Source organism: Python bivittatus, unplaced genomic scaffold, assembly GCF_059951505.1.
Source record: "Python bivittatus isolate LINGU-HERP-01145 unplaced genomic scaffold, Pbiv_v1 ctg000590_np1212, whole genome shotgun sequence".
Classification (NCBI taxonomy): domain Eukaryota; kingdom Metazoa; phylum Chordata; class Lepidosauria; order Squamata; family Pythonidae; genus Python; species Python bivittatus.
Window position 1 is genome coordinate 28,449,394 of NW_028277086.1, and position 23,071 is coordinate 28,472,464.

At 39.1% G+C, this 23,071-nt stretch overlaps 1 protein-coding gene across 1 annotated transcript; it reads right to left on the bottom strand.

Moving 5' to 3' along the window:
* Nucleotides 1-665: 665 nt before the first annotated feature.
* Nucleotides 666-13,070, bottom strand: LOC103052764 (fatty acid-binding protein 5). Its single transcript, XM_007432528.4, has 4 exons — nt 12,885-13,070; nt 10,569-10,744; nt 2,386-2,490; nt 666-2,233 (listed from the first exon to the last, which is right to left on the bottom strand). The coding sequence occupies exons 1-4, from the start codon at nt 12,961-12,963 to the stop codon at nt 2,183-2,185; spliced, it is 411 nt and encodes a 136-aa protein (XP_007432590.1). The 5' UTR covers nt 12,964-13,070; the 3' UTR covers nt 666-2,182.
* Between the last annotated feature and the right edge of the window lie 10,001 nt (nt 13,071-23,071).

The following is a 23,071-nucleotide window of genomic DNA, read 5'->3' on the forward strand; positions in this document are numbered from 1 at the left end:
AAAACATCTGGTCATTTGCCATCAGGCTTTCTTGTCAGCTGCCATGCCAAGGCATTGTTCCTCTGAGTCATGCAGCTTCACCTCTGCACAGAACAGGGAGAGTTCAGGAACTGGAAGGCGGCAGAGGGGGAGGGGATGGTAAGTCAGGAGTTGCCATCATTGGAAATTGACCGCTCCTCCCAAACTCTGCAGACCTTCTGTAGTCTATGGGAAACCAGTCTTGGTGTGTTTCTTTTTGAAATGCAGATTTAGAAATAAATGGGCTCTGGGTTCAAAGTAAGACAGTATTATAGAATCATACAAGTGCTTAGCATTGCTGGGATCAGTACAGATGCACAATGTTCACTGTGTTGCAGTAGTCCCCTGATCTGGTACAATTCCAGTATGGTAGGTCTTCAACTCTGAAACTGGTACTAGATTGGGACTAGGTTGGAGAAGACTACACTATAGTATGAACCTGCAAGATGGGATCATATATAAGCGCTATGGGTTTAAGTCTATGCCAGTGTTATTTCTAGGCAGAAAAAAAATATGTCAATTAGTTGCATCTGTACAATAAAAATCAGCTACTAATCAATTTCATTATATATATATCATGTCCACACATGGTTGAGTTGAGACCCTCGATTCAGAATTACAGTAAATAATTCTCAGATACGCAGAAACTGCAGCAAAGTTTTATTTGAAATTTTCAAATACATTTTAGAGAGATCATAAAACCAATCTAAATACAACATGTAAGAATTAGCTGATGTCTCTTGAAAAGTAGTGACCTTAGGACTACTATATTTTGGACTGCCAAAATCCAGACAACTATTAGATGGCAACAAAGGACCCTCTAGCGTTTCTCTTAATTTTTACAGATCTGATATGGTATTCCTAGGTAACAGAGAACATAGGCTACTAAATTTACTGTACTCCATGTTGACTCCTCCAGTTTTTCACCTTGCAACAGCATGCACAGGGATATCAAGTCCATTCGAGTACAGCCTACTGCTTTATATTGGTTGGGTTTACATATCATTACTAAGCTATTGTTTAACTGTGGTTTACTGAATATATCACAATTGGCTTGTTTCACATGATGCTACCATAATACATAGTTTATAAATGACAATAGGTGAGTATTATACAACATACTAATCCAAATTTGCCCTTTATGTCCTTTAGGGTAGAGCCCAAAGATGGTTATGGAACCCATTAGGCACAATTATGGTTGACCATGAGACTATTATGAAGTACTGTGTATGATAAGCCTGCCATTTCCACCTTGGTGCATATTTTCTTCAATTAGGGGCAATATATAAAGGTATTGGAGGTATGGAATGGTGTTATATTCACATACAGTACCTGATAAGTAAACATAAGTTCACCAAGAAGCATTGAGAGCAAGACAAGGTTCTCTGTAGGTCTTTCAGTGTGTTTGGGGAGTATAATATACACCTAATTGGGTTCAATGTGATAATTCCAAGGCCTATAAAACCCATAAAATCCAGTATGAAGGGTGACAGATGCTTCGGCTGGGGTTTCAAAGTCCTAGATTCCTCAGAACGAGCTCTCAGAATGTTTGTTTTTAATAACAGCAAAATGTCTACATGGAAATGAACTTGATAAATTAAACCCATCATAGAAATAGAAATCTGCATGTTCACTAACAACCCAAATCTTCTGAAGCATTAAGGAATATTTTTTGAACAGACTAGTTAGATGCACACATTCTAAACCATAGTCTCATTTAATCATGGTTTGTTGAATAACCCACAATGGCTAGGTTCACCATCATATTACAAAAAGAAACAAGCTGTGTAATTGCTTAGTGCAGTGTATGAATGTAGCTAATGAGGTCTGCTTTTAGAAAAAGAGGCTTAAGATCACACTGTATCTGTGCCCAGCAATATCTCACCACTTTTCATACTACTTGATCTATTTAATTTAAACTTCCTAAACTTTCTTAAAAGGGCAAGGGGAATATTTTACAAATAATAACACAGTTACAGTATCTCTTTTGAAATTTTAAAACTTAATCATCAAGGGCTTGAAATTAATTGCATACAATACTGCTTCTTCCACATGATGTTTTTAAAAAATCTAGGTTAGAAAGAAAAGAAGAAAGAAAAATATGCACTAGTCCTCTTTTGAGAATTATCTGCCATTCTCCACTCCAACACAGAAGCCACTCTCTTCATACTTTTTGGTAGACACGAGTACATTTGACACTATTCATGACACATTCCTGGAAGATAAAAAGATATATTAATTCTCTTTTTCTAACCAGATTGTTTGGAAGCAGGATAAGGTAGGTGGGTATTTATGATATTTGAGGTAAGCTGCATTTCATTTATAGGGTATAGATTTGGCATGAAAACCAGAGAAAATTCTACTTACAACTATCATTTTCCCATCTTCTATCTTCCTTGTTATTGTGGTCTCTTTGCCATCCCACTTCTGGAGCTGGATCAATACATTGTTATCATCTAAAGTGATGAGGGTCTGTAAAGGAAGACAGAATGTTGGTAGAGCGCTCCTTCATGAGTTGATTTTCAATTTGCCTTGAGGCTAAAGGGAATAAAACTATGGTTTTATGCTTCTTATGCAGTGTGGTACACAATCAAGATCAGAGGCAAACTGTTCAGGTACTTCATGGCTGTAACTTCTTTCAGGAACACTAGATTCCTTGCTTCTTCATCTACTGCTTTTTGTAACATGCTGACCGATGAAGAATTCTGGAGAATTGACAGTATGCAAAATGTGTAGTGTCATTTGGCTTGATTCTAATAAAAAGATTACTCAACTGTGGATTTTATATTTATTTGTTCAAATGATTATTATCCAGGGAAGGGCTTGCCTAAATACTGCTCTTCCTGCTCATACAAAGTGGTTTTTCTGAGTGGCCAACTTATTTCAGCCTTGTTACGACTACATGATTCATCTAACCATATGTAGTATTTGACTACACACTTTCAGAAAATTTCAGCAGGTGACAAATTTGTAACTGTGTGGAAAGTTGCTTTCATCAAATCAAAGGAGACAGTACTCACACCACTTTAAATATATCTGATATTTCCAGTTCTCTTGGGGGGGGGGGTGTTTGTTTTTTGTATAATGGCTTCTCTCCAAGCCTCCATTCACATCTAATTCTGAAGTATAACTTGATCCAACAATTCCACACCCCACTGACAGACCAAGTTTTTTCCCTCATGAAGGTCAGGACAGAAACACAAAACATTCTTCACAAATTCCCCATGAGAACAGCAACGCCCTTGGCCATTAGTATATAATTGGAAATACAAGTATAGTGGGGGGGTTTTTAATCAGTGGAAAAATTAAACATTTTGTGGAGGCTCTATAACAGCTGTACGTTTTTTAATCGCAAAACCTACATGAAGCTTGAAGAACAGCCAAAGACATTGTGAGCCAAAAGTGGAGTATCAAAAGGATGCCCAGAACATTAACTATTCAAAGCTACGTTATTAAATTCTTGAAGTGTCTCATCATTTCACTTGGGCTTCTGCTGTGAGAACTTCTCAGTTAATTGTTCCCATGACTGGAATTGACTATATTGTCCACATTCCTATTCTTAATAGCACCCCAAAATGTGCTCATTTGACTCATCTCTGATCTTTATGATATATCTGCTCTCAGTGTTCCATGGCTCCAACTGCAGAACTTTTACTTCCATTTTTCGAACAAAACAACATTTAAAATTTTTCATTTAAGACAAATAAATCTGTGCTTTTTGTGGGTGATCAGGAACCCTCACAATAATACTCCATCTAGTTTGTCCTGATGTGATTGCTGTTTCTGAAGTTCTACAATGGTTGAAGGCTCTAGTGGAATTAACTGTGGTTCTTAAGCCAGTAATTCTTTTATAAAAAAAATAGTTGTAAACCAATGGAAAATTGCTTTAAATAATGTGAAATTGTTTCCTGTCATCTTATAATGAGCTTATTGCTTGTTTTGCATGTAACAGACTGGAGTTGCAACTCAGGAGCTGAGATATTAGCTAATATGCTTTGTTTTGTTTTCCAATAGTTTTCTTAAAAGATTTAATAGAACAATAAAATACAAGAGAAAAAAGAAAAAAAGTGTAAGAAAACGAAACAAAACAAAAAACCTCTCCCTCTTAAAAAAGTGCCTTCCCACCTTCATCATGACAAGTATAAACAATTCCGTAATCTCCTCTTACTTAACTATATAAGATATAAAACTCTTCATCCCATAACCCAACTCTTAACAACAGGCAAATCAAATAAGTTTTGATTTCTTCTCTCATCCAATTCTCAGCAAAAAGTCCAAACAGAACTCTAAAATATCAACATTAGTTAACATATATAAAATTCAACATTCCACATCTCCACTCTTGGCTAAAACAAAATCCCATTTAAAAGGCATAAAATAGTCCCAATATCCCAATATAAGCAAAATAAAAGAAAGGTTTAATGTAACAAAGAGAGACCATTTCTTCTTTACAAAAGATAAGCTCCAATACACAACATGTTTACAATTTTTATTTCCTTAATTTTCAAATTCTCATCCAGTTTTTTCTTTATGTCTGATGAAAAGTTTTTATTCAGATTCTCATTCATGTTTTCCTTAGGTAAGTTTTGCTGCATATCTTGTTCTATAACATCTTCTTCTAAGAACAGACTGTTCTCAGAAAAACACAATATAACTGACATAATTGATTCAATATCCTGATGCAGTTCCTCAAAGATATCTCTAAATGCCATTTCAAATTACTTGTTTGATTATGTCTTCAGTCTCAGAAACAATTTATATTTCCCACAAACATGCAATTATTCTTTCAAAGTAATTTCAGAATCTTAATATTCAAAGTCCAATTTCCAATGCTTTCTGAGCCCTTAATCTGTTTAAAACTTTCTATAGCCAAAACCTTGTCTTACTTTTTGCTTAAAATGCATAAGAATATATATTATATTATATTATATTATATTATATTATATTATATTATATTATATTATATTATATTATATTGTTCTTAAAGATTATAAAAACAGGTCTACATATTCTTAGATTGAGGATTGAAGGCACTCACTCACCGGCTATCTCCAGCCTTGTCACTTTGCAGGTATCTAACTTCTTTGAAGCAGTTAATAGGCAGTTAGAAGGTAGTTAGCAAGGGAACTGTACAAACTTAGTGTCCTTTAAAAAAAAGGCTCCATTTGTGGCTTGAGCAATTATGGAAAATTCCCCCATTTCCTGATTCCCCACCACCACCTGAGATTACTGTCTTGCAGTCTCTCTGTGAGGAAAAGGAACAATCATAAGGAGAAACAGCTTGGACAATCTTGGCGTCTCTCCCTTTTATCCAGGGAGGATAGTAGGAGCTGCTTAATCAGCTCCTTATTAAAGTCCAGAGATGTCAGCTCCACTTTACATGGAGCTGTCTTCAGTCCACCTTCCCCAGGAAGTGATTAGCTCATATGTTTTGGACTTGTCCTGTTATTGCCATATTGGATTGGATGATTGATTTCACTCTGAATTAAAAATGCTTATATTATTCTCAGTTATGCAAGTAGTCCTCAGTTAACAACAGTAATTGGGACCAATTATGATGGTCACAGCATCCTATGGTCACATGATTGCCATTTGTGACCTCCTGCTGGCTTTCCCATTGACTTTGCTTGTCAAAAGCTTCCAGTGAAGATTCATGGCGAACCAGATGTCCCTGAAGGAGTGGGGACAGCACTGGGGCTAGTTGGTAGCCAGACAGTAAAGTCTGGCCAGTGCAGTCTCTCCGGAAAAAGGAGAGATTGTGAGATCACCCACCTGCACTGTGGATAGCTGCTCCTCATGAGTAGACTGCAGAACTGAGGTTTTTGTGGTCAGCTCATGAGGTGAGCAGCTGGGAGTCAAGGGATTTCAATCAAGCTCACAGCTGTTATGCAGCCTATATGGCCTCATTTCTTAATCACTTTCAAATGTAATTAATTTACAGCTAAAGAGAGATCTGAGCAGCAGGATAAGAAAATTCCACCTGGCGAGTTATTATTTTTTCTGAATTACAAAGGAATAATGTAATTAAAAAGCTTAACATTATTTACAATAATGTAAATAAAAAGCTTAACAAGGAATCAATGTAAGAAAGTTTAAAATGGATAAAGGGGACAGTTATTTTAAAAGATTATTTTTTTTGTGAAAGTGCTTTTGAACAAATTGGAATTAAATTAGACAAACGAACCAGATCTTTGTGGGAATGTTTGTTTACTACAGGTAGTCTTTGCTTAATTAGCACAATAGGGACTAGAAAATAGGTTGTTAAGCGGGGTGGTCGCTAAGTGAATCAGACCCAATTTTATGACCTTTTTGGTGGTGGTGATGGTCGTTACGTGAATCACATGATCGTTAAGTGAATCCAGCTTCCCCCATTGACTTTGCTTGTCGGAAGCCCCCTGGGAAGGTTGCAAATGGAAATCATGTGACCTCAAGATGCTACAACTGTCATAAATATAAGCTGGTTGCCAAGTGCCCAGATCGCAATCACATGACTGCAGGGTTGCTGGGACAGTCATAACTTTGGGCACTGGTCATAAGTCACTTTTTTTTAAGCACCATTGTAACTTCAAATAGGTCACTAAATGAATGGTTGTAAAGTGAGAACTACCCGTATTAAAGAGTGCAGACAACTGGTGGATTTTACAAATGAAAAGATAAACATAACTTTCTTGTCAGAAGCCAGCAGTGAAGGTTGCAAATGGCGATCATGTGACCATGGGACTGTCATAATTGCAAGCCAATTGCTAAGCACCCGAATCTCAATCATGTGACTGCGGGGATGCTGTGATGGCCACAACTACAAGGACTGGTCATAAGTCTCATTCAGCACCCTTGTAACTTCAAACAGTCACTGAACGAATGGTCATTAACTGAGGACTACCTGTATACCCACAGTGTCTGGAACTATTAAGATATCAAGAATTGTGGATTTTTCAGGCATAGGAGCTGACTAAAAATGTCAGCATAAAACACTGGAAGGAATAAGTTCTGATTTGCAGCAATTGTTGATAGGTATTGCTTGCTAACATCTGAATTAATGAAGCAATGAAGGTGCATAAAATGTGGTTATATTTTGTGGGCATCATCTGGTCATAACTTAATTTTTGAGGCCTTTTTTCCTTTTTAATGGCTAAAATTAATAGTTTTAACATTATATTAGATATTTGATTTATTTATCATTTTATTTTATTTTAAAGACATATCTTAACAGATAGTGAAAATATTTTTTCTTTTCTCAATTCATTTTCTGTAATGCATTTTAAAGGAACGATTTTTTAAAGATTCAGAATGAGTACAGGGTTGGGATGGAACAAAGGAAAGGATTATACAGAATGCCAAACAGGAGCACCTGTGGGAGAGTTAAAAAAATGCAAGATGGTGGGCACGAGAGGTGCAATCAAAATACTACCCTTAATCTGCATTGCATGTACCACATGCATATAAAAAAGATGCAGGGCTTCAATCACACAGTTGTGCCCACTGCTTTTTTTGACCCTACTGCTGACACCCATGATGCCAAATGCACCTCAAATTGGAATAATATATATCTACCATTTCTATAGGGGTAGAAATAGACCATTTGGAGATCTCTTATAACTGGCAGGCAAGGGAAAGATCCTGGCAAGCAATACCAAAGTCCCACCTTAGGCTTGAAAGTCAGTTGGGTGACATTGGGCCAGTCACTCTCTCAGCCCAACTCACCTCACAGGATTGTTGTTGTGAGGAAAATAGGAGGAAGGAGGAGTATTAGGTATGTTCACCACCTTGAGTTGTTTATAAAAATAATAAAGGCAGGATAATGTGTGTGTGTGTGTGTGTGTGTGTGTGTATGTGTTCATTCATTCAGAAAATGGCTTTTTGCCTTGGATTTTGCCCCTACTACTGTGAGTGGGCAGTGGGGACAGAGTAGAAGTTCCTACATCTCAGACTAGTGGAAACTTTTCTGAAGATCATATTGGGCTACCATCCTAAGCCGTGCAGCACAAGTTCCTTAGCATCAGCCATAGACCAGCCACTTTCAGAGAAAACCCACTGAATCATTCAAGCAGGTTCTACAACATGACTCTTCTAAGAAATATAGGTGTAGGTACAAAAACAAACAAATATCATTTTGGTATCAGAACATCTGATTTTGTATCCCAAATCTTGCCATAGATTACCCAGTTTTTAGACCAGTTCAACTCCTAGAATTCTGGGAGTTGAAGTCCACATGTCTTAAAGTTGTCAAGGTTGAGAAACACTGGTCTAGACCTTCAAGACGGGGCCCATTTCTGGTCTGGACAATCAGCAAATCTCTTTTAAAGAGCTGGGGTGGGGAGTATTAGGATGAAGCATATGCTCATTATCTGAACTTCAGAGTTTAGTATGTTGGGTAGGTACAGCTAAAAATCACTTTAAATATGGTTAATCTGTTGGGAAATTGGAAGCATACTTCTCTGAGTTATGCCACAGAAAAAAAATACAATCTATAAACCCAAGGCTCATTTTTCACGATTGTTTTATTCGCTGGGAGATGGGCAGCACATAAATAGTCACTTGGATTGAGATGGGCAGCTATAGAAATTGCATAAATAAATAAGGTGGTGGTGGTGGTGGTCATACAGTCAGCCAGATGTTTAGACTGAATTTGGCATTTTTATCTACCCATTGAGTCCTTCCCAAGGTGATGGTGTCATTATTTCTTAGGGCTACCAAATCTGGACTGCAAAGTCCAGGCAACCACTAGCTGGCAGGGAAATATAGAAAGCTACAACTTTTTGCTACCACTAGTGGTTATTTGCAGTTTTGCAGCCCAGATATGGTTGACCTCTTTTTTCCAAACCAAAGAAGTATCCTTTAAATCAGAAATAATACAGTGGGATGCACGCCAGCCCATTTCTGTTTTTCTCTATAGCCTTTCTTTCTTCGCTAGAACTCCAGACTGAACATATATGGTTAACAGATGATCTCCCATCCAGACACAACCCAGATCTGGACCTGTTTAACCACTATACCTGTACAAACTCATCTGCATTTAGACTAGATCAGCAGGATGATTCACCCAGTGCTTGAAAGATAACAGCCTTCAGAAAACTAGAGGATACTAATAAAAAATAGGCCTACAGTACCTGGCATCTAGAGATTGGTGCACAATTTAAAATATTATTTTGCTTGAATAACCAATGCTGAAGCATTGAAATCCATTTAATGTATTCAGCAACACTATGTACCTGATTCTATGTAAGATCTGAGCCTGATTTCCAAACACATTGAAATGTTTTGAATAAATTACTCTTTTCTACTTCTTCCCAGGCAAAGGACACTGTTTACTGTAACTACTGTTTCCTGTTCACTCACATTTTTTTCTGTATGTATATCAAAAAAGATGACAGAAAGAAAAAAAAATATTACAGCAGACATCCCCAACCTGGTGTCTGCCTACATGCCTGACACTGGGGAGGGGGGGGGGGGGAGAAACACCATTGGGGAAGGCTTGCCTAGAGAAAGTTATATAGAAACATAAACTCCACACAGAAATTATCCTCAAGCTGAGCAGCCCTCCTAGTTTATACAGGTGAATCCAAGTAAAGATAATCTTTGTAAAGTTCATTCTACAAAACTGTTCTCTACTACACTTTCTTGAGTTTGAGCTTTATTCCCATGATTTTGGTTTGTTTATTTCTTGCAATGGACTTTGCAGACATATATATATTGAGAGTAGATGTTATTCAGCTCAAAGGGTTAGATATTGGCTGTAAAAAATTCAAATGAGCACAAAATGACAGCAAAGGGATACACGTATGCCAAAGGAACAGTGGCAAAACTCTTCCTCCAGATGTGATTACGGATAATTAAAAAGAGGCCCTTTACAATGTGGTGGTGCCTGATCACTGAGCACACTGTCTAGAGAAGCTCTTTATTCCAGTGCCAAACTCGTTATTTTTCCATATATATTAGCTTTAACTCTTTATGGCAGTGGTAGGCAGTGTTTTGGTGGCCAATAGCCTCACTTAATGTTTCTGAGGGGCTGAGAGCTGCAAAACTGGGTTTTGGAAGGAGGCAGATTTGTAAAAACAACTGGGACAAATGAGTCTTATCTAAGAACTAAGACCACACAGCATCATGCTGACTCATGAGAAAATTTACTTGAGCATAGATGCACTTCTCCGCCCCTTGGAGAACTGGCAATCAATGTCATTTGCAGTGCAAATGATAGATCCTGCTGGTACTCTGGTGGGCAATTGTTAGGCACCGGGACCAGGGCAAAGATCTTAAACTAGTTTGTTCATTATAACAAAACTCAGCAGCAATATTCAGATCAACGCAGAGTTCTTAAACTGAGGATAACTTGGGCATATCCTGGGGGTAATGGAGTAATTCGTAAATCAAGGATCTAGTTTGGGACTGTTGCTGTTGAGAAGCTTGTGTAAAAAACAAGAGTCTGTTTTTTTTGGTGGGGGTAATGACATTATTCAACATCAGGAAAAGGGGTCAGTGGGTGAAACAGTTTAGAATCACTGGCTTAGCATGTCATATACTTGGTGTGTTCTCTGGGTCACAGTTTCATTTACCTGAGTTTTTCGACCATCTACTGTGTTTTCATCAAATTTTTCTCCCAGCTTGCAGGTGAATTCTGAGGTTTTGAAAGTGCTTTCTGTTTTGAATGTGACTTGACCATCATCATTCTTGCTGATGATAACATCCGGCTTGGCCATATTTCCCATCTTTCTCATTGCCATGCCTACACCTGCCAAAAGGAGAGAGAATTTGCTTTTAAATAGGTTCAGCCCAGCATGGTCATTACATAGTCACTCACACACAAGATTAATTATCTTGTTAATTATCTAGCATGAGAGGGGGAAGTTTTCTAGTAAATAAGCTTACTGGCCCTTCTCATTAGACTTTGATTGCACTTCACCCTTGCAAAACTCCGTAAAACTCCAAGCTAACCCCAAATGAGCTCTATCTAGAATGAAAATGCTTAATACAGAGAAAAGCATATTCACAGCTCTGCAGTAAAACTGGAACAAAATCTTTCTGTGGCAGTATGTTTCTTCTCAATTTAATCTATAAAGGCAAATTCTGGGAAAGACAGGGAAAATCAGTACAGAGTAACTATTCTGATTCCCACCAACATGGTGTTTGAGAACTGTGCCATTTCAGGAATTTTGATTCAACAGATTTTGAGGCCACAAAATTGCCACATTTCAGATTGCCTTATATTTCCTGACTGAGTCCTGGATTTTTCCAACTGTAGTCTTAAGGCAGGGACATTGGTTAGGAACAGACATTCAGTATTGCATGTACCTTGTTGTTCCTAGTTGAGGAACAACATTTTATATATGGTGTGCAGACCTATGAAAATGTAGTATATTTCAGTTTAAATGTGCCCCAGAACTCAGCCCGTTCTGCAAAATTTTAGCCAAGGAACCACATGTTAAAGAATCATCCCTGAACTCTAACTATATTTCAATAAAATGGTCCACAAGGACAAAAGAAAGAAAGAAAGAAAGAAAGAAAGAAAGAAAGAAAGAAAGAAAGAAAGAAAGAAAGAAAGAAAGAAAGAAAGATTCTAATAAAACAGCCAGATGGATGTTAATTCTGTTGCTTTTCCTAGTTTCTATCTCAGCAGGAGTTATCACTGCAAATAATGAAGAGGATACTGCTAGACCCAATGTTGTCTTCCTCTGCATGAAGTTATAGGAAACTTGCTCATCTTGGCACATTTCCAATGTTGCATCAAACTATTTGAAACCCCTAAATATTAGCACCAGACATTCTGTTAATATAGTGCTCTTACAGGTAAAATGTAAGGAACAGCATAGCATATATTACAAAAATCCATTTTTCTTATTAAGTACTCTTCTTCCCTGGGGAAAGGTCAGGAAAAGAGCTATTGTACTCATTTGAAGCCATCCCCCTATGCTCGGCTCATCCAGTCCTATCTTCCCTTTTCCTTCCCTCTCTCATACAGCGCATCTGCAATCTTTGTTCACTCAGCAGCTCCACATCCCCTTTGAAACAATGTCTGTTTGTGTGCTCGTTACTAAAAGCTATTTGAAAATGCCTTTACAGACCTTGGACAGAGAATCCTAGCATTTTAAGAGGTAAACAAACACACACACACACACACACACAGAGCTCATAATCCCAGATCCCTAGTTTATAGGCTTCCAGGAGAGAAAAATTCATTAAAGCCCATTTCTTCTTCATCCTCCTCCACTGCAATCTAGCCAGACAAAACCAGGTGCACATTTTAGAAAAATAGGGCTGCATGCTCTCAAAACACTACATTTTGCTTAGCAACTGAACAAAATGCCAAGAACTGCATGCGTGGCATACAGCATGTGCGTATGTGTATATATACACACACATATATATACATACACACACAGAGCACAAAACAGAGGGATACTTTGAGGCACAGCTGAAAATTAATATTTCATTTTAATCCAAAGCAGCCATTTTAAACAGACAAAGCCACCACTCTCTTTAAAAAAAGGTGCCGGGCACTAGGTGGGGTGATCTACACAGCTTTGGATGACAGTTCTTGGCCAGTTACACTCAGGAGATCCAGGCATTCACCAAGAAACTGCAGCCTGCATCTCTGAATGAAAGACGCATGCAAGAGCACAAGAATACAACATATACGTAAGAAAATGTAATTTCTTATACTCCTACAGAAACATTTATCCAGTTGTTCTTCTTATTGACTCCCCTACTTTCTACCCACTTTTTTCTTTCTAATGTTTGTTCAAGAGGAATCCAAGGTCTGTCGTTCTCCTTTGTGGGAAGGGGGATTCTTTTCTCCAGCCTCCTCCCTTACATTCTTTTTTTTTTTTCTCCTTTTTCTTTTTGACAATACTCCCAATTCCCGTCCCTCTTACCCAGTTCCTTCATATAATCCTCAAAACCTTCACTGGAGATCAGGCGCCATTTGCCTATGAAAGCTTCTAGGTTAGCCATTGCGCCGAGCTGGAGATGCTAAGAGTTCAGCTGCCGCGAACGAGAAGAAGATCCGAGCAAAGCGAGGCTGCTAGGAGGGCACCGAGCGGAGCCGGAGAAGCGGGCTGCGGGACGGGGCTGTCTTGATATAGATGTCTTGAGCACGTGCTGCCGGCCAGGGCCAATGGGGAAGAACTACGTCACTCTGCCGCCCTCGCCCTGCTCTTAGCCGGAGGGAAGCCGCGGCTGGCGACGTTGGCGAGCGGCGGGGCTCTCGAAATGGTTGGTTCCCCTTCTAAGGGACCGCGGGGAGGGCTCGCTTGAGGAGACTCGCGGCGTCGCTGCTGATGCTCGGAAAGGCGCCGGGATAGCCCCACCGCAAGCCCGCCCGCTCTCAGCGGGGAGGCTAGGCTGGGCTCCCTCAACTCTGGCGTGGCTGCGCAGTTGCCTTACCGAAACTGCTTGGTTCTCGGGCGGCGCACCTGAGCGCGCTGCGTTTCTGCTGCACGCATTGCTCGCCCCCTGCCGTCTCCTGCCCGGCTGGGGCAGTTCTTAGCAGACCTTGGCTGGTCTCGAAATGCTGCCCGGCTCAGAGCTGGGTTCCCAGGAAAGCCATTGCTGGCAGTTAGGCGGGGAAGCTGAAAAATTATCCCCGCCGCAGGAGATGACGAACGACAGTTGTAATCGTTAATCTGTTTCTGAGGGCATCCAGAGGCGAACGCGACTGAAAGGAGACTTTATTACCGTGCCTTCTCCCACTTCAGCAAGATTTCAGAAGGATGCATGAAGGAAGTGCACACTGTAAAAGCTTTACTGGATGGAACCCCTCTCTTAAGACCAATCAAGAAGGTGACACAAAGGAACGAACGATTTGTAACCTTAATCAGTCCTCTAGGTATGCCCAGCTTTTCCTGTTCCCCTTACACTAAAGATCCAACCTGAGGAAGGTGCTGAGGAAGTCAAAAGCTGTATTTAAGGCAGGGTTAAAGCTGTAAAACCGGTTACCAGCAGGTATTGCCCATAAAGCTCAGGCACCTGAGCTGGCATGGAGCTGGAAAAAAACTAGTCCCTGAATTTGAGAAATGCCCAAAAACTTTGCAAAGTGCCTTTGTTGAGCCCCAACAATATGAACCACAAGTACTTCAGGCAAAGTGAAAGGCATTTTTTTAAAGGGGAATCAAGTCTTCATATAGGGTACAGAAACAAATGATACATTGGATATATGTGATGCATCAGAAAACAATCAAACAATAAAAGACATTGATTAGATGTGAGAAAAGACAGACACCCTTAAAATATGTTGCATCTCCTCCTTTCCCACCCAGCTTGTTGCTTTAACACTTGCAACACTCAAGGACTTAAGAATACAGCCCTATTGTTTGATTGATGGTCCCTGAAAGAGCTAGTTTTAGCACATCAAGGAAATGGCTTTGGTTAAAAGGAAAAACATGGTTTCCTAAACTTCAAAAGGAGTCATGGCTGCCATGCTAAAATGCTAATACCACTGTGAGACTAGGCTGAAACTGCCATAACTAAAAGATGAAGCAGGCACGTAAGCAGAGAGGACAAAAGCCAGGAATCTTAAAGATCCCTTCAGGGAGATAGATAAGAAGGAAACAAGTCATTAAGGAAACAAAGGAAAATAACGTCACCTGAACCAGACAAAGGAAGTTGGGCCTCAGCACATGGAAACCCCTCCCCAATCCCATCAACAGCAACCAGAACAAGGCAAGAGCAGCTGCCAACATAAGCAAGGACTTTGGGGATAAAAGGGATCCTGAAGCCCACCCACTCCTTGAGTGGTCTTTGAGTTGTCTTTGGATCCAGACTTGGTAGCTTCTGTCCCTCTAGCTAGTGCCTGGCAGCCTAGTAGTGTTTGAGTGTGTGTGAGAAAGCAGGTATACATTGTAACCAGTAAAGGTTTGTTGTTACTTTAACATCACTGGTTCTCCATGTATTCCAAAGAACCTGTTGTGCCTCAGTGTTCAGTTGAAAGTGATGTGTGCGTATCCCTAATTACTTCCCTCCTGTTGCCCAAGGCTGTGCCTTGTCTGCTTTCTGTAAAACCCAGGTAGAAAGCAAGGGGGACTTACAAGATCCACATGCCTCAACAAGCTGTGAGTGTATGTGAGTGACCATAAGCCGAACCTGGGAGCCCTTGTAACACCACCTTTATTAAAATGCTAATAATGAAGCCTAAAATTTCAGGTAACAGTGTGATAACCAATTTAGGCAGTTATAAATAGGTTCCATGTGGCTCAGATATCACTGGCTCCTGGTGTTGGTGAATGATTCTGCTTCCTTGAACACCAGCTTTTGAGACTAGCGAGAAAAGAGAATTATTACTCTTTTGGCCAATCTTATGAGCTTTCTGAATGCACCTCAGTGGCCAAGAGTGACTTACTACAACACTGGAGTATATTGACTTTTCTTCCAGCTTTCTTGTATTAGTTGTCTTCAAACCTACATCCTGTGCTTTGAGAAAGCAGAACTGGAATGGCATCTATTACACTACAGCTCTCACTTAAAGTCACAAGAGCATGAAGGGATAAATGTATACTATCCACGGTGGTGCATGGGGGCAAGGCGGATCAGACTGACAAAAGCAGCTTTGAGACACAAGCTGTGCTCCTTTTGGGCATGGATGTGTGTGTGAAAGGCACAGAGTTTTCATCATTCTGACAAAAGGAGCAAGATCCTGTGGATGCCACAGACTCTGCACATGTAGGGGACTCTTTCATCAGAGACAACACACTCTGTTTGCCCAAGATCTCCTGCCTTTTTACATATAGGAAGATGTGGGCATAGGTCCACCACCACCACATGTGGTTCAGAAATTCTTGAGTGATGTTAAGGATGGGACAAGAACTACAGAATGAGGCTTAATCAAGGCAAGATGGAGATACTCAGAATTTGGCCAGTTAAGTTCACTTTGTCCTGGAGAGGTGAGTTGCTCTCCTGGGGAACCAGGTATAAACCTTAGGAGTACTCCTGGATCCATCATTGTCCATGGCTTGGTGGAGGTTTTATCATCTTAGTCTGATAAAGATTATACCCTAAATTAAGATAGCTTTGCCCTAGTTAATCTCATGTCAGACAGCGTTCCATCTGAATCTGCCTGTGATCAAAATGGATGGGGCTGAGTAATAGCTGAGTTGGCTAATACAACCATCCATTAGAATAGCTTTGTGTGTCACATATTAACCAGAGAAGCATGACATGTGGGTGGTAGTTGCCTCCTTCTGTATTGGTTCTTAGCAGGTGGATTCTAGGGTGTGGTGCCTTGGATTCTGGAAGCGTTTGTTTGAACAACGGAGAGGCCACCTAACCCTAACAACTCCTGGCAGTTTACAGTTTAAAAAGCAAGAACAATACCATAAACAACAGTAAAATTCATAAGTGGCCTGAAGCTAGACATTTTTTTCCCCTAGCATTTTTCCTACAAGTGCAGGGTCTGATTTATTTACTTACTTACTTACCTGAACGTTGATCCATTGGTTGCAACAGGAATTGACAGACCGGCTTGTCTCCCGAGACTGACATCATGGCCCAAAGTCACCCAGCTGGTTTTCATGCCTAAGGCAGGACTAGAACTCACAGCCTCCTGGTTTCTAGCCTGGGGCCTTAGTCATTAGACCAAACTGGCTCTCAAGCTAGACATGTATATATACACACACAAAAACTGTGCAACAGAGGCTTCACTATCAACCTATTCCAAGGCTTAGGAGAACAACCCAGTCTTTAATATCTTCCTGAACATCATCAGTTTTTAGTGCTACCAACCATAGATAGCCACTTCCTCCATGCTTATCTAGTTTCCTTTTAAAACTGTATGTTGATGATCATTACCACATATAGTGGCAGCAAGTTCCATAATTTATGTGTTGTGTTTAAAAAAACAAAAACCAAGTACTTCACTGGGCCTGATTCTCCCTACAATTAGCTTCAGTGGATTATCCCAGATTCTAACATTATACTTTTAGAACTCTGTGCCATTTGTTCTCCTGTGATTTACTGTATTTCTTCTATTAGCTTTATTGCTGATTTTATCTTGAGTATATTGTGCTGTTTTTCATTATCCTTTAATTGTATTTTTATTTAATACTACACAAAGAATTTTTATTATCAGATAATGTCAAACCTAAATAAGTAAATAAACCCAAGTGTGCCAAAGATTCATAGAGTATTAAAGGTCTGAGCATACAAAACAATATTTATTGCCTGTCAAAAGCAGAGCAAGGAGGAAACCTCCTGATTTTTCCCAAGGTGGAATCCTACTATTGGAAAGGAGTTCTTGCCTTACATATTCACCAGTCCTCCAGATTAGCCACTAGATGTGGTGGGACCTATACATGAGTCTCTGATAGTTATTGTATGTTATTGCTAGACTTGTGAAAAGAAGTGACCCTTCCATTATTTTGTAGCATCTAGTTATTCCAGAAAATAATATTAACCATGTTTCGGTGTTTAGGATTTTGTCTAACAGTGTGCTATTTTTATATACTTCATATGCATGAGACATAAACAACCATATTGTAGCTCCCAGAATTCCAAGGCCCTATAACCAATAGTCATCCTTTGGAATTATATTCCAACACATTGAAAGAGGTTGGAGAAGACCAAGCAGTGTTTTTTTCTGTGTCCTCTTTATTCTTGAAATAAAATGTGGTGTGCATTCAGCCCCTTTTGATGGTATCAAGTAGTTTTGAAAGTATAAAGGGAAGAAGCACTATCAATGCTAGTGAAATTTAAACTCTCTATTTTCAGGAAGCTCCATAGAGCTCCAAAAATTCAAATTAGATCCTGTGCTTTTATGCTCTGTTTAATCCTATAATTTTGGGATCACTTTTACCAATCAGCAGAACATGAATTTTCCAGTAATATACAGTATGTCAGCATATAGAACAAAGCAAAGTACAAACAAGGAGTTACTTTGGAGTTTTTTCCCAGGTTCTGTAATTATCCCCTATAGTTGCGTATGGATGCGAGATGAATCATATGAAAGGAGTATATGACTAGATTGAAGATCAGTAGAGCTATTTTCATTAAGACACTCTGAGAAACAGGTTAAAACCACAAACTACTATATCAGATCTTTGCTGCCCTGCCCTTCTGACTCAATAATAAATGTGTAATTAACAATGTGCAATAATCTTCTGTCAGTGAAATTCTGTTACCTGTAAATCAGTAATACTTGACCCATGATCACAAAAGATAACTTCCTCCACATTGTCCTACTGCACAGTTTGATAGGAGACAAAACAATGTTTCTGTAAAATTGCATTTGTGATGAAATATTGGATTAGGGACACCTTTTTCAAAGCAACCTTAACTAAGATCACTGGGAAAGGAATCTAGAGAGGAAGAGATGTGGGCAAACTGTATGTGCATTTTTATGTGAGGGATGGGTGCACACATGTGCAAAGGGCATCCCCCTCTACAATATATGTGGCTTTCTAGGGAATAAAGATTATCTACTGATATTCCAATCCAATGATGCCTTGTGAGGTAGTCCAGACAAGAAGCACAACCAGGAGGATAGCTGTATCTTTATTGTAAGGTTACATTAACAGAATCTTGCAAGTCTGAAAGTACCTCTCTTGTCCTTCACTTTTACTCTCCCAAAAACTAGGGAGGGTCCCTTCTGAGTCACTTTAACATGCCTACTCTTTCAGACTCAAATTTCATTTATCAGACTATTCTCTAGGCTGCGGCTCTTCCTGTCTCTCAAGGTCATTCCCACACACCATTAGCACTGATGAGTTATAATATGGATATACCACATACACACACTCTAAACATAGATCCTCATATAAAGGTAGTCCTCGATTAACAATGGTAATTGGGATTGGAATTTCCGTCGCTAAGCAATGCTGTCATAAAGCGTGACATTACGTGACCACATTGCTTAGTGACAGCAATCCCGGCAGTCCTGTCGCCATTGTTAAGCAAGAATCGTAAGTCATTAAGCAAAGACCTCCTTGCAACTTCCTGCTGGCTTCCAACAGCCAAAGTCAGTGGGGAAGCCAGCAGGAAGTTGCAAGTCCCAGGCAGCTTGCGAACAGGCCAGCAGGCAGGTAAGTGGCACATGAGAGTGATTTCGGGCCTGGGGGTGGCTGCTGCTGGGTGGAGGAGATTTACCAGAGCAACTTATGACCTTTCCTGCTGGCTTACCCATTGGCTTTGATTGTAGGAAGCCAGCAGGGAAGGTTGCAACTGGTGATCATGTGACCAAGGGGTGCTGCAACTGTTGCAAGTGCAAGCTGGGTGCCAAGTGCCCAGATCATGATCACATGACCACAAAAGTGGTACGACATCCAGAACTTTGGAGTACCCATTGTAAGTACCACTCATTCAGCACTGTCACAACTTCGAACAATCGCTGAACAAGTAAGTGAGGACTACCTGTACACTCAGGCACATACACATTCTGAATTGGTAGACTATAAGACCTGGGAAGCATTAGGATCAGCTGACTTTAATTCAGACCATACCACCAGATTTAATACAGATGAAACGACAGATTCCCAGAATAAGTGCATCTCTCTTGCCATATGAAGCAGTCCTGGCACAAGTGGGATTTGAAGTGAGTTCTTTAGCTTACATATTAGTCCTTTATGTTTAAGGAAGTGCTATTTTATTCTTGGGAGTAGTTGTTCAATATAAGGAATCAGCCACTACAAGCTACTCCTAATCTTTGTACTTCTCTTGCTACAGGTTAAAAAGCACATTCCCAGGAATGACCTATTACATTCCCAACCTTATGAAACATCACCCAGTAGACCAAAAGCAATCAGAAACAAATAGCCACATTGCAATTGCCATGGGCTAGAAAGAAAATGAAAGAAAGGCACTAATTTGGCCCATGGAACTGAGACTTTGGATCCTTTATTTGTCACCATTGTTCTATTGAATAATAACAAAATTCTGGGAATGGGGGAAGAAGTAACACTTGGATACTGCGATTTTAAAAAGCTACCACATGCCCAAAGAATATAAGTATCAGATTTTCTTTAAGAACAACTTAAAGAAAAGCCATGCAACTTGCTCATCACAGTGGCCAAGCAGATGTTTCTACGAAGCTTATAAACAAAAACACCAGTTGTTCTTTTATACCAGCAACTGAACAGGAAGAATTAAATTCTATTTAATTGTGGTGACTAAATTCTCCTTTCCCTATGCATCTAAGAAGATATTGTCATCACAACTTGTGGTGTCACTGAAGTGTTCATCTACAATATTCAAGAGAGCTTAAACTGAAGAGCTGATAGGAATGTCCTAACTGTGTAAAAATCCAGTTACATTTTGATTATAAAGTTGCTGAAACAGCTATTTGGAAAGATTAGTTACGTTTTACTCAGATACTCTTTTGTTCTTCTTTGTCTCAAGAAGTTTCACTTTTTCAAATCAAACATGAGAATTACGGCTCCTTGTCAACTTTCCATTTCTGTGTATGCTAATGTTTGATCACTATTGTGCTGTGATCACTATTTCTGATCCTGTTCCTCATATATTTCAAAAGAACCTAGGCACCATTTCAGATTAATTGTTCTTTCGTCAATCTCACAGTCTAACTTTCTAAGATGTATCTACTTTGAGTATCTAGAAATGTGACTCCTTGAATGGTCACTGAAATAAGAATTTACACTCTAATCTTTTTACCCATCTCAAGAGGAATCCCAGAAGTTTAGAACAGATCTGTATTTATTTATTTAATTTATATAGAAGGCTGCTATCACTGCTCACATCCTCTGTTGAATCCCTTGTGCTACCCTAAAGAGTATGAGGAAACACAATCACATCTCGGAATAACATTACAAGTGCCTGGTGCTTATAAGAAGAATACGAATATTGGTAGTCTACTGCTTTCATCATTTTCATTTAGTAGGTCTTTTACATTAATTCTTTCCATCTGAGAGCAACAAATGTGACTGACCTAGGAGGGTCCATTGGAGGGCCTCCTCATATCTGGAACTGCTCCTACCCACTATGAAATCACTTTGAATGGAATTTCAGCCCTCTATGGAACAATTTGTTCATCTATGGAACAATTTGTAGGAACCATATTAACAGATTGATGGACCTGAAGGAGAACCCACCACCAGTGTGGGGATTAATTCCACTATTAACTGCTCTTCTTAGGAAATGTATCTTAATTGTTCAATTAGAATCTGCCTTACTGTAATTTAAATCCATAGTTTCATGTCCCACATGAGATGATGAGAACAGAACCAAATCTTCTTCCAGATGATATCTTTGAATAGCACTAACATACTCTTCTTAGTCTTCTCTTTCTAAATCAAAACATCCCAAATTTCTTCAGTCTCTTCAGAGAACTCAGTTTCTAGTCTCCTGGTCTTCTTCACTGCCCTGTTCTAAAACTCTTTCAATTTGTCCGAATCTATCTTAAACTGTGGAGCCCACAACTGGACAAATATGTGGGGAGGGGTGGTGTCTGACAAAAGCAGAATAAAAGGGTTTGGAAGCTACACCAAATGCAACTTAAAACTGTATTTGCAGTTGTAGTAATCTGAGATACTCAATTTCCACTGATTCTCTCTGGTCTACTTTATTGTAGCCACTATACTGTAAATCTACTTTCTTTTTGCATCTAGTTCTATACTCCCCCATTCTGTAAAATTTAAAAAAAAAAACAATCTTTGCTTTCAGTGGCATGGGGGGAGAGATCATAAAAGTCTAGATGGTGATTGCAACTGCATAACCAAGATTCCTCTCCTTTATATATGCGCCAACATTGAGCTCACGTACAAAAAGGAGGAGTTTTAGTCATGCAGCTGCAAAAGGTACAGGACATTGAACACAGTCACAATCATCATCTGGACTTTTTGACTTCCTTCAAGGATTGCCTGCTTGCTTTTGAAACTCTCTTCTAATTGGGAAATCACTATTCTGTTCCTCAGTTGTACAGAACTCCCTTCTCCGTGCGTTTTTTTAAAGTGTCTCACAGCAGAGGGGAAGCAACATTGGGGATGAACAAATCCATTTGGTTTAAAGCCAATATGCATCATTAGCCTGAAGGTGGTACCTCAGCAAGCACTGAGAAATCAGATAGTAAACACCCTTGAGCATGTATGAGCGAGCTGATTGGGTTTTTTTTAGGTGATCTTCATTACTTTTATAAGATTATAAAATTATTTTCCAAAAACTTCTATGGTTCATAATACACACAAGAACATATAGTGGAGGTGACACAAACAACAGTTGTTTATACCAATCACTTTTTAGATCCATAATTTCTCTGCACAGCAGAACACTGTAACAGGAATTAAAAGTAATCTACATTTGACCATCCATCTGTATGTACAAACAATGAACAGTTAACTTGATCAGTATTTGGCAACTTGGCTACTTATAAAGTCAAGCATGGAATATATTTATCCCATTCCGAATAATAATAATAATAATAATAATAATAATAATAATAATAATAATAATAAGAAGAAGAAGAAGAAGAAGAAGAAGAAGAAGAAGAAGAAGAAGAAGAAGAAGAAGAAGAAGAAGAAGAAGAAGTTATATGTGCCTTAGGTGCAATCCCAAAACATCTGGAGCCCCACTTGAACAGCATCAGCATCGCAAAAGGCAGCTTTACTTGGAATAGCTTATATCCTGCGACAATAGCTTTAGCACCATCAAACAACATCTGCCTATCCCAGGTCTTTGGGAAGGACTCGAAAGGTGGATACAAATGCTAAATCCAGTCTAAACATCTAGCTGACTGTGCAACCAACCATGATAATAATATTGGAGGAAGCTATTTCACTATCAACCATATAAATTTATACCAGATTTGAACTAGTTAAATTAGTTAATTTATTTTGTGGAAAGCCTGGATTTTTTAATAAAAATTGGATGTGATGCACATTGAATTATTTTTTAATGTTTATTTTTATTGCTTTTTAATTAATAATGAAGAAGAAGAAAAAGAGAAAAACACAATGATAATAATGATGGAGATAATACATTGTCAAAGAGAATGTATTTTATGTATATATTTTATGTATATTACATGTTACTGAGTTGTATCTTTCGGCATGCACATACTAAATATTTAATGGAATCAGTACAAATGCAGAATTGATATTCCTTAAATGGACGGGTAATCAAATTT

Excerpts from the sequence above, each read along its gene's own strand:
- LOC103052764 (XM_007432528.4), bottom strand. The coding sequence starts at position 12,963 with ATGGCTAACCTAGAAGCTTTCATAGGCAAATGGCGCCTGATCTCCAGT. Across the intron at positions 2,491-10,568 it reads TAGATGGTCGAAAAACTCAG|ACCCTCATCACTTTAGATGA; the intron begins GTAAATGAAACT and ends CTTCCTTTACAG. Across the intron at positions 2,234-2,385 it reads AAGATGGGAAAATGATAGTT|GAATGTGTCATGAATAGTGT; the intron begins GTAAGTAGAATT and ends TTTATCTTCCAG.